The sequence below is a fragment of the Propithecus coquereli genome, unplaced genomic scaffold (genome assembly GCF_000956105.1).
Source record: "Propithecus coquereli isolate 6110/MARCELLA unplaced genomic scaffold, Pcoq_1.0 Scaffold117, whole genome shotgun sequence".
Lineage (NCBI taxonomy): Eukaryota > Metazoa > Chordata > Mammalia > Primates > Indriidae > Propithecus > Propithecus coquereli.
In genome coordinates, this window is record NW_012135747.1 from 516,039 (window position 1) to 528,070 (window position 12,032).

General features: G+C 51.5%; 1 protein-coding gene across 5 annotated transcripts in view; it reads left to right on the plus strand.

The window, feature by feature from the left end:
* The window catches only part of AIFM2 (apoptosis-inducing factor, mitochondrion-associated, 2), a 22,692-nt gene that overhangs the window by 5,888 nt on the left and 4,772 nt on the right, over positions 1-12,032 (plus strand). For 4 of the 5 annotated variants that reach the window (XM_012658979.1, XM_012658957.1, XM_012658964.1 and 1 more), the window contains exons 2-6: positions 5,287-5,477; positions 5,826-5,941; positions 7,141-7,260; positions 7,739-7,831; positions 11,143-11,251. In XM_012658979.1, coding sequence (XP_012514433.1) covers positions 5,300-5,477; positions 5,826-5,941; positions 7,141-7,260; positions 7,739-7,831; positions 11,143-11,251 — 616 coding nt within the window. In that variant the 5' untranslated portion in view covers positions 5,287-5,299. Of the gene's footprint in view, positions 1-3,803; positions 3,828-5,286; positions 5,478-5,825; positions 5,942-7,140; positions 7,261-7,738; positions 7,832-11,142; positions 11,252-12,032 lie in introns of those variants that run through there. The other variant, XM_012658973.1, reaches the window with a different exon arrangement.

The window sequence follows — 12,032 nt, forward strand, 5'->3', positions numbered from 1 at the left end:
GCCTTGCGTAGGACTACCCAGCCCGAAAGTGATGGAGGCGGGCAGATGGGTGTGCTCCAGGGCCAGCCTGACCTTTGTCTGGTGGTGAAATGAAGGCAGGGTCCAGGTGCAGGCGGTGGGCAGACCGTGGGAGTGTTAAGGGGACCACAAAGTAACTGGCTCTGAGGAGGATGGACAAGTTGCTTGGCCTAGGTTTTCAGTACAGGAGTGTTTATGACACCCAATGAACCTGTCAGCCCAAAGCTGCCCTCTTTTGGGGTATCAGAGGAGACTGCTCCCTCTTCGGACTTTGAGTCCCTTTCAAAAATTGGTCTTTTTTGGATTACATTCAGTGTGTGTTCCCTGGGGGGCCAGCCATGGAGTGTCCAGGCATGGGGGCCACCTGCCCCTCTCCCTCTCCTTGGTGGAGAGGGGACATCCAGAGTGCTTTTTTTTTGAGACAGGGTCTTACTCTGTCACCCTGGATAGAGTGCAGTGGTGTCATCATAGCTCGCTGCAACCTCAAACTCCTGGAGCTCAAGTGATCCTCCTGCCTCAGCCTCCCGAGTAGCTGGGACTACAGGCGAGTGCCATGATGTCTGGCTAACTTTTTCTATTTTTTTGTAGAGACGGGGTCTTGCTCTTGCTCAGGCTAGTGTTGAACTCCTGACCTCAAGCAATCCTCCCACCTGAGCCTCCCAGCATGCTAGGATTACAGGCATTTACAGGCATGAGCCACCACGCCCGGCCTCCGTGGTACTTTGAGTCAGTACTTTAGTGGTCTTCTGATCCAGGACAGCCAGTCTGAAAACATGGCTATCCAGAGGGCTGGTGTTGAAATCTGCCCTCTGTGCAAGCCATGGCGACTCAGAAAGCTGCATGCTTTGTTTGTAATCTTTATGAAGCAATGCTGGGGCGACATGCTTGCTTTAGTCAGAGCCTGTATGGTTTCTGCTGTGTGTCTTCTGAGGCATGAACTCTCAACTGCTTTGGTATGAATGTAACTTACTCTTTTTTTAGTAAATTCCTAAAGTCCCCTTACTGTTAAAGAAGAATCCCCCTGGGATCAGTGGGATCAGGCTGGTGTCCTTGTCAGAGAAAACAAGGTTGAGTGAGCAAAGTGACGAGTGTAAACCAGATGGTGTGTGTTGGGGGAGGGGACAAAGGTAAAATCACTTAGGAGTTGCTGGACAAGGTTTATTCTGTTCTCTTGGGCCTTCTTTTCAGCTGACATTCCTCAATGTGGGCAGATGTATTAAGATTCTCTGTGCTTCCTTCCTGGGCTCTGATGTTCAGTTCAAAATTAAATGGTAGGTTTGGCAGTTCCTCAAAAAGTTAAACCTGGAGTTACTATATGACCAGGAAATTCCATACCTAGATATATAATAAAAAGAACTGAAAACATGTGTTCACACAAAAATTTGTACACAGATGTTCATAGCAGGGTTATTCAAAATCGCCAAAAAGTGGAATCAACCCAGATGTTCAGCAACTGATGAATGGATAGACCAAATGTGGTATATTCATACAATGGAATTTACTCAACCACACAAAGGAATGAAATATCGATGCATGCTACAACACGGATGAACCTTGCGAATATTGTGTTAAGTGAAAGCCAAACACAGAAGGCCACATGTTGTATAATTCCGTTTACATGAACTGGCTAGAATAGGCACATCTGTAGCGATAGAAAGTAGATTAGGGCCGGGTGCGGTGGCTCACGCTTGTAATCCTAGCTAGCACTCTGGGAGGCCGAGGCGGGCGGATCGTTCTGAGCTCAGGAGTTCGAGACCAGCCTGAGCAAGAGCGAGACCCTGTCTCTACCAAAAAAAAAATGGAAAGAAATTAATTGGACAGCTAAAAATATATGTAGAAAAAATTAGCCGGCATGGTGGCGCGTGCCTGTGGTCCCAGCTACTCAGGAGGCTGAGACAGTAGGATCGCTTGAGCCCAGGAGTTTGAGATTACTGTGAGCTAGGATGACGCCATGGCACTCTAGCCCGGGCAACACAGTGAGACTCTGTCTCAAAAAAAAAAAAAAAAAGAAAGTAGATTAGTAGTTGCCAAAGGCTGGGGTTGGGTGGGGCGAGGGGAGTAACTGCCAGTGAGTACAGGGTTTATTTTGGGGGTGATGAAAATGTTCTGGAATTAGATAGTTGTGATGGTCGCACTATTTAGTGAATATACTAAAACCCACTGAACTTACATTTTAAATGGTAAATTTTATATGTGAATTATATATTGGTTGAAAAAATTCCATGGTTAGAGGCCCGTCCTGTTTTTAAAGCTTAATTATTTATGCCAAGATGACATATTTGTTTGAAAAAGAATTCAAACGATACAAAAAAGCTCAAGAAAATAAATACATCATCTATGACTGCAGTTAGCATTTAGGTTTAGAGAGCAGGTTGGAGCTGTTGAGGATTGAACTTGGGCAAGTTACTGAACTCTTTCCCAAAACGGAGGAAAACCCATGAAGATATGGGTGAAAGAGAAACAAGTGCTGCCCTTTGTGCTCATTACGTGTGTGTGTGTGTGTGTGTTTGTGTGTGTGTACCCAGGTGCACGTGTCTTATTGCCCACAAGCGGGACTAGGTTCTACATGTGGATCTATTGCCTGACTTTTTCATGGATGGACTTTTCTTGTAAAAACATAACTCACCCTTTAAAAATGACTGGCTACAGAATATTCCATTGTATGGGTGTATCATAGTTTGTCCTGTGGTCTCTCACGGATGGAGTTTCCACTGATTGACGGGGTCTCACACCAAAGTCGTGTTGCCGCCCAACCGGGTTCATTCGCCCGCTGCCCAATATGCTGGGCCTATTCGCTGAGTCAGCAGGTTTTACGACCGAGTAAGAGTTTTACTTTGCATGGTGCTAAGTAGGGAGACTGGAGAAATTGCTCAAATCCACCTCCCGGAGGATTTGGGAGACAGGGTTTGGCGTAGGCAATTGAGACTGCTAATTGGCTGGGTTTGGGGCGGAACCATAGGATTGTAAAAATTGTCTTCTTTGCTGACCGGTTTCTCGGGTGGGGGCCACTAGACCAGTTGAGTCAGTTCCTCTATATGGGCCGCAGGTCTGGGTGGGTCCGCCGTTCCCCTGGAATGTGGGACCTTGAGGATATCTCAGAAACTACCCCTAGGTTTTAGAAAAGTGGTATTATCTACAGAGAAAGCTGAGAATCTTTATGACCATCAGCTGTGTGGCTCCAGAGTGGCAATTACAGAGAAGCAAACAGGGGGACAGTGGCTAATTATTGTCATTATTTTTAGCTAGGCCCTTACCACAGTTCGCCTTGGAGCCCTTTTTATTAATTTGCAGAGGCGGTTGCAGTTGCTTGCCAGCGCTGCTGCTGTGTTAGAACACGTACCGGACCATCCATTAATGCCTTACCTGCAGGTTCAGCACCTCCAAGGTGTGTGGCTGGAAGTGCAGGTCCACGGCTTAAGCCTTTGGTGTAGGTGGCTGGCAGAGCGGGTCATGGCAAACAAAGGGGAATCTGCTGTCCTCGGGGACCTGGCAAGAAGTGACAGTGGCAGCACCCAGGAGACTCGGCCTGTCCAGGGTGTCGGGCAGGGGGCTGTGAGGAGGAAGGGGGACTGGCCAGAAAGTCGCTGGCCTCCCCGTTCTGTTTGTTTGCTTGGTGTCAAAGGTCAGTGGAGGGGAGAGAAGAGCAGATTGCAGGAGAGGCTTAGGCCGAGTGCAGTGTGAAAGTGCCTCCCCTCCCTGGCCCTGCCCTGGTGCCCCTCATGGGCCTGGGTGTGCCCTCTGGCCCCAGACACCCACAGGAACTCCAGAGGAGTAGTGTGTCTCCATGGTGCTTTGCTGAGTTGGACAAGGTGAGGGTTTGCCCTCTGGGGAAGCAGGTTGATGACCCTGGGGACTGGGTGGGGTGGGGCCAGGGGCTCAGCTCCCATGGCCAATTCACTGCCCTTTCGGCCTGCCCTGGGGCTGCTGGGCTTTGAGGCAGGCCTGCCCTGGGGCTGCTGGGCTTTGAGGCAGGCCTGCCCTGGGGCTGCTGGGCTTTGAGGCAGGCTTGTATGTCCGCCTGGTTGTTAAAGCTGCCCTGGCGTGACAGGCTGTCTGTGCTGGTCCCTGCCGCCTGCACTGCTGGCCTCCCCACCTTTCTGCCACAATGCCCTGAACTCCTCCCACCCACCTCCTTTCCTGCCACTGGGCCTCTGGCCTAAGTTGTCACTCTGCTGGGAAGGCCCCTAACCTCAGCTCTTTTTCAGGGATCTAGTGTCTCCTCTTTGAATGTCCCTAGGTGGTGCAGTGTGACCTGACCCACCCTACACCCTGCAAACTGTGTAGCCCCTGTTGGGACCTGTGCACAGCCAGCCTGAAAGTGGGGCTTTCTGGGTGTTTTCTTGACTTCATCCCTGGCTGCCGGTCCCAAGGGCCCAGCACAGAGGGTGCCGTGCTGGAGAGGGCAGGTGATACACGGCCTGCCTCAGTGCCTCCGACCTTCCCGGGCTCTGGCTGGGCCCCAGGAGATAGTCTCCTGGCCCAGTTGGCAGATTCAGCCTGACGCGCATTCAGGGATCAGCTCCGGACAGCCCTTCTGAGGGCCTGGAGCAGTGAAGGTGGCCCTGCCTGCCGGGGCACTTGTCCTGGGTCCCCGCCCTGCCATCTGTAAAATAGAACGTCCAAGCCTCAATGCATCAGGGACCATTTGGCCAACGAGAAACAACATTAAGTCCTCTCCAATCCTTTAGATGTGGCCTGCGTTTGCGGTTCCCCACAGGTGTTTCTCGTTACTGTCCACCTGCCTGCTCCGTGCGTGATTTTCGTTGTGCACCTGGTCCCGTGACTTTGCAAGTGCTGCCTTCCTAAGGGCAGGGACCGCTTCTGCCTGTCTGAGCACAGGATCCACAGCGCAGAGCACGTCAAAGGGCAGGAGCTCAGTATGTGTTTGTTGTTGGGCGAACATTACTCCCCTCTTCAAAAGTCTTTGATGAAATATGGGAAGTAAAAAAGCAGTACAGAAGTTTGTTTAACGTGTGCGCAAAGTAATCACGATTGAAAGTGCATTGAATATCTCTGGAAGGACTCCTACAAACTTGGCGACAGTGGATGCCTTTGGAGCGGGGAAGGTGGCTGGGGGGTGGGGTGGAAGCGGGATATCTCTTGTTCCTTCTGAATTTAATTCAAATTTTGCAGAATTGGAATTTCATTGATAAAAGATTTACCTCATTTAAAAAGGTCAGCTAGTGGCATCTGAGGCCTTTGGCTGTGGGCCTGCTCCTGCCCTCCCTGCCCCCTGACTGTGCTGTGCTCTCCTCTCGGTCCTGGCAGCGCCTGGTTCGAGATGGGGTCCCAGGTCTCGGTGGACTGCGGAGCTCTGCACGTGGTGATCGTGGGCGGGGGCTTCGGCGGGATCGCGGCCGCCAGCCAGCTGCAGGCGCTGAAGGTCCCCTTCATGCTCGTAGACATGAAGGACTCCTTCCACCACAACGTGGCAGCCCTCCGGGCCTCCGTGGAGAGTGGTAACTCACTGCTGTCCGGGGCATGATTTTGGGGCTGGGGTGGTTTTCTCCACTTAGGGCAAGGCGCCTGCATGCCACCATTATTCAAGTTCCGGAGAACCTCAAGGTCACTGGTCTTAAGCACCTACCCTAATGAGACCCAGAAGTGAGAGCTTGAGCTTCTCTGAGGAGCTGAGGCCCAGGTGGGCCCTGTGGAGGGTAGTGGGTACCCCAGATGTACTTGCTGGCCCAGCTCTTTGGCCTAGGGTGCCCCTCTTGGTACGCAGCTCAGGAGAGGTTCTGAGTTACTCTGGCTTCCCGTGGGCAGCCTGGTTCCACACTGTGACCTCTTCTATGTCCATTCCCCAGGGTTTGCCAAAAAGACATTCATTTCCTACTCAGTGACCTTCAAGGACAACTTCCGGCAGGGCCTGGTGGTCGGCATAGACGTGAAGAATCAGACGGTGCTGCTGCAGGGCGGGGAGGTGAGTGCAAGTACGGAGCTGACCCCCCGTGAGCTGGCTCCGGCAGGTCTGGCAGGTCTCCTCAGGGGTCAAGAGAGCCGTTGTTGTGACCCCCAAGTTCCACCTGGTGCTGGGCAGACAGCAGATTCTTCATAAACAAAAGGCTTGACCACAGCAACCACAAGGACACGGCGGCAGATATTTCTTGCCTTTCCTGTATGCCAGCCACTGTCCTCAGCCTTCACGTGAATGTCGTGTAACGTTCACGGTGCCTCGAGGAGGTAGGTGGCATAACCACCTTTTACAGAGAGGCTAACCAAGAGTTAGGCACAAATGTGATCCTACCCCCACCCCCTACTTGGGAAGTCATCGGGGCCGACTGTGTATTCCCCACCCTGCTGTGTGTAGCACGGTGCCTGCTACTGCCCGCAATGACTTGAGCTCCAGCAGTGAGCTGCCACCAGCCCAGATGGGGTGTCACCTCCAGCCCAGCCCCTGGCTGGTATCCGAAGCTAAGAGGGGATTGAAAAAACAGAGACATAGTTCTTATCCTCAATGAGTATGTGATTTGGTGTGAATCAGTCCTCCTTGAATTAATTTTAGGACTGGAGAATTTCCTTGTTGAAAAATTTCCTGCAGTTTCGGGTCATGCTTTTCAGAGCCCTGGAAGGGTCCATGGGGGCATCTCGGGGCTCCAGGAGGGAAGAGGGGGTGAGTGGGGTCCAGACCCTCCGGCCCCCTCCCATTGGAGCAGCTTTGTTTTTGTCAACTTTATGTATTTTGGCTCCAAACAAGATTTCCTTTTCTTTCTTTTCTTGGTGGGGGTAGGAGAAGGGTTCTTGTAAGATACCCAGGAGGTTCCTAACTAATTGCACATAGGAAGCTGGAATCCTGCTTATGCCCACAAACAGCCTGTTCCCTCTGACCTGCACCTGCTGTGGGACTTGCTCCTCCTTCTCCCTGCAGGGCAGCTCCGTTGCCCAGGTGTTCTCCAGGCAGGAGGTCACATCTACTTCCTTAGGTATATTTCCTTGGGTTCTAGTGCCATCCCTTGGCCTAACCAGTGTGGCGATCCTGCCTCCCTCAAAAGAGGGCTACCTCGGTGTGCCCAGAAGGGCTTCCTGACCTGGTGCTCCTTGGTCGGTGGGGCCTGGAGTAGGATGCAGAGGCCCAGGCCTCCCCTGGGCTGCCCTCATCTTTCTTCCTCTTGTCCCTCTCAGGCTCTGCCCTTCTCACATCTTATCCTGGCCACAGGCAGCACCGGGCCCTTCCCGGGCAAGTTCAATGAGGTGTCCAGCCAGCAGGCTGCCATTCAAGCCTACGAGGACATGGTGAAACAGGTGGGCTGCGTGCCGAGGTGTGGGGCAGCAAGCGCAGGCGGGAGGACAGCCAGGAGGATGCCCGGGGATGCAGCTGGGAGGCCACGGAGGGGAGAGGTGGCTTCAGAGCTGCTGGCTGCAGCTGTAGAGTTGGAGAGTCACTAGGAGGAGACGTTCCTGGGAGGAGACCTTGGACCTGCCACTGAAGCCTGAATGTGAGCACCTGCTCATGTTGTGCTTGGCACGTCCTCGCCTGGTCTCTCTTGGGGCTTTTCATGTTCATGTCCCCCCCCCGTTCACACAGGGCTGTGTTTTGTAGAGTAGGCTTAGATCCACGGTCTCAGTTTTCACAGCAGTCCTGCAGGGTGGGTAGGAGGAAGCCGGTTTGGACCTCAAAGCTGGAAAGTATTCTCTGCCCTTCTTTGGCCAAGGAAGCCACACCAGAGGCTGCACTGCCAGGTGGGTGTGTAGGTGTGTCTCACGTGTCCCTGTTCTCCAGGTCCAGAGATCAACGTTCATCGTGGTGGTGGGAGGAGGCTCCGCAGGAGTGGAGATGGCAGCAGAGATTAAAACGGAATACCCTGAGAAAGAGGTGGGGCAGGCTGCCTGGATTTTGCGCTCTGTGGTCGACTTCTTTCTACGTTATCTAAGGAACGTCAGCAATTTGTTCAGGGCCTGGGAGGCTGGAACTCCACTCACTAAACTGGGAATGTGTTTCCCATCTGGTGCCAGGGTGCGATTGTGCTGCTCTGGGCGTGTCCTCATTCGGTGAGAGGTCCTGCCCTCTGCTCCAACCAGGAGGATCAGGCCCAGGGGAGATACCTTGCAAAAGTTGAACTTCTTCCGCCTCTTCAGAATCCAGGCCTTTGTGATATAAATGTAGCTTTGATTACCTCTTCTTGCCATTGCAGGCTTGGACAAAGGCACCCTCAGTTGGTCTTTTGGTCTCTTTGTCTGATACGGCCATGCTGTGGTCCATGCCCAGTGGCAGGGGGAGCCTGCAGTGCAGCCCCTTGACTGCCCAGGCTGGGGAATGGGCGGCGTGGGGGTGACGGGAGACTTGACCTTCCCCAGAAAGTTCGCTGAAGGATCAACTCACAGTTAAGGCAGATTACTAAGAGGAAGAGGTTCTCACAGGGAGAATCACAGTGATTACCCAGTATCCCAATGGGATCCAGATATTTTTATACCTGTTTTTTTAGAGGGGAGGGGCTGTTTAGGGGCAATAAATGGTTGCTAGGGAGGACGAATAGCTACTTGGAGAATGAATGGATGGGGAGAAACAGTTTGGCTCATAAATTAACCTGAAAGACTTGTTTGAAATGATTTGGGCCAGGTCTGGTTATATTCTTAATTTTCTTTCCTGCAGTATAGGGACATAACAGGGAGGGGAAGTGCATTGTTCTTTTGACAGGTCAATTGGGTTTATGCAGATAGAGGAATGACCCTTCCAATGCCTTTTGATCTCGAAGAACCTTTAATGGAAAATGTTTTGGCTGGGCGTGGTGGCTCATGCCTGTAATCCTAGCACTCTGGGAGGCCAAGATGGGTGGATCGCTCAAGGTCAGGAGTTCTAGACCAGCCTGAGCAAGAGCTAGACCCTGTCTCTACTAAAAGTAGAAAGAAATTATCTGGACAACTAAAAATAAATATGTAGAAAAAATTAGCCAGGCATGATGGTGCATGGCTATAGTCCCAGCTACTCGGGAGGCTGAGGCAGGAGGATCGTTTGAGCCCAGGAGTTTGAGGTTGCTGTGAGCTAGGCTGACGCCACGGCGCTCTAGCCAGGGCAACAGAGCCAGACTCTGTCTGGAGAAAAAAAAAAAAAAGAAAAGAAAATGTTCTTTATACCAAGGAGTCATATTTTGGGGTGAAATTTCCTGAGCTCCTTCAGTGGCCAGCACTGCCTTCTGCCCACAGGCTGTGTGTGTGTTTGTGAGACAGAGAGAGAGAGAGAGAGAGAGAGAGAGAGAGAGAGAGATCAGCCTGTCCCGTTCCCTGCTAGTGCTCGAGGCATAGAGAGCCTGCCTGGCAGCCTGGAGAGGACGAGGAATCCTGGCATGTGTGTAGGCTGGGCAGCGGCTGAGTAATGATTGTAATTACGGGTCTTCCGGGCAGGAGCTTGCTTGCAGCTCCTGCCAGGTTAGCTTCTGAGAGCCGCTCGGGCCTGTGGATGGTTTTTTTCCCTAGGGCAAGGCAGGTTGGTTTTGAAAAGAAAGATCAATACGGGCTAATTTAATAATAGGGCTATTCTCTGACAGATTGTTGGAAATTATTATGAGTGATTGATATAGTTAAAATTTATTCATTTGATTTATGAGGGTTGTGTAGGGAAAAACCAAACTGTCTTTCTCTGTACTCACACTCAACACTTCTGTGACGAGATGTGTGGGGTTTTTCCTTCTACTGACCAATTCTTCGACACTGTCTGGGTGTCCTGTAATTGGATTCAATTCAATGCTGACACTACCTGGAATTAGCACAGACCCCACAAGACTGCCCCGCTTCAGACCCGAGTTGCCAGTTGTGGGTCCCAGCTTACCCACGCTTCTGTCCCACTTGGCTACAAATTGGATGTTCCCATGACCCCCTCCTCGGGTGTGATAATGTGCTAGAGTGGCTCACAGAACCGAGGAAAACAGTTTACTTACTAATGCTGAATTATTACAAAGGATATTTTAAAGGACACAAATAAGCAGGCAGATGAACAGATACATAGGGCAAGGTGTAGAGGGGTCCTGAGCACAGGAGCTCCTGTCCCCATGGAGTTGGGGTGCACCACTCTTGGGGCACATGGACATGTTCACCAACCAGGAAGTTCTCTGGACCTCATACTTCAGGAATTTTTATGGAGGTTTCATCATATAGGCACGATTGATCATTCGCTCAATTTCCAGCCCCTCTCCCCTCCCTGGAGGTTGGGGTTGGGCTGAAAGTTCCAGGCTTGCAATCATGGCTTCGTCTTTCTGGTGACCAGCCCCTATCCAGGAGCCCACCAAGGGTCGCCTCATTAGAACAAAAGATACCCCTCTTACCCAGGAAATTCCAAGGGTCTTAGCTCTATGTCAGGAACCAGCATCAAAGACCAAATAGTAGAACAAATGATTTCTCCTGGCACCGCTTTTTACGAGAGTTTTAAGAGCTCTGTGTCAGGAACCCGGGGCAGAGACCAATGTGTACATTTTTTTTCTTATTTCACAGGGGTAAGACCAGTCAGAAGTAGTAGATTAGTTCAAGTAACTCAATATAACGTCCATATGTGTGTGATTAGTAGACAAATAAGAGTAGTAGCAGCCACCCTTACGGATGATATGTGCTGAGTTACGTGCCTTATACATATTTTCCTGTTCATCATCACAAAATTCATGTGAGTGGGACCATTTTAGTGAGCCTCCTGGAGGTGTCCGAGTGAGGAGCAGAGATGAGATTTCAACCCAGACAAAGTCCAGGCTTTGAACATGATTAAAGGCTGCCTTCTACTTCCTTGTCCCAGACAAGGAGACGTGCCTGGGAGCGCTAATTTTAGAACCAGCTTTAATGTTGGCATCAGCCTGATTTGTAGTTGGAATGTCAGTGGTTTATATGGATTGTATAATTGTCAGTGCCCAAGGATGCTTGAAAATAAGTGTTCCAGGTGGCCCTAGGGGAGGTACGGCTTGTGGTGCATCGGCACACTGGTGGTCCTCTGGCCCAGGGGCAGCAGGGGGTACTGCAAGAGTGCTAGACTAGGACACGGGGGCCAAAGCCCAGCTCGCAACTGATTGGTTCCGGCATTGGACAAATTACTTCTCTGGGGCCTCAGTTTCCTCATCCGTAACCTGGAGGTGGGGGAGGAGGTGGATGTTGATGTGAGCCGAAGACTCAGGGGCTGCTTCTCAGGCTCTGTGGTTGTTTCATCCCCAGGTCACTCTCATCCACTCCCAAGTAGCCCTGGCCGACAAGGAGCTCCTGCCCTGCGTCCAGCAGGAAGTGAAGGAGATCCTCCTCCGGAAGGGCGTGCAGCTGCTGCTGAGTACGTGTGACCTTGCCTCCCTCCCTTCCCGTCCCTGGCTGGTGAGATGTGGCGCAGGGACCCCCAGCTGGAGGAGGGCCTCAGTCCCCCCAGGCTCTCTCTTGCACCGTATCCTGGGTTGAGCATGAAGCACCCCAAAACGGCCACAAACATCAAAGCCCATGTGGACCTTGTCCCGCTGGAAGTCGTGTTTGTCACCGGGCAGGGTAGTGGCTCTGGTACTTAGAGGATTTCTTTCCATGTCTTGGAGGCAGAAGTATTCTGGCCATTGCCTTGGACACAGTACGGATTGTGGGATGCCTACTTGCTGAATGATTTTTTTTTAAGTGCATCTAAAGGATTTGCCCTGAATTACGATGTCTCTGTGGTAGAGGGAGTAGGTTTATTGGTTTCTATTTTGAGAGTGATGAGGAGTGTGGTTTTCATCCAGAGTAGGAGGGATGTGAACCACCCAGCACTTCAGAGAGTGGGGCTCTGACCCCATACTTTACTGCACTGGGCCTCAACCTCCTCCTTTTTTGCTGGGGAAGCGGGGTGAGGCATCTGTTCTCTGAAAGTCCCTCAGAGACTGAGGGCTGTCACAGCCTCCTTTTGGTAACTGGTTGTGGAGTTCTGTTACCACTTTACCCTTTGTCCGTGGCATACTTGGGTGTCTTGTCCTGCCTGGTTGGGATGGTGTAGCTGACATTCAAAAAGGCATGTCTCGAGACCCCGTCTCTACCAAAAATAGAAAGAAATTAATTGGACAGCTAAAAATATATAGAAAAAATTAGCCGGGCAT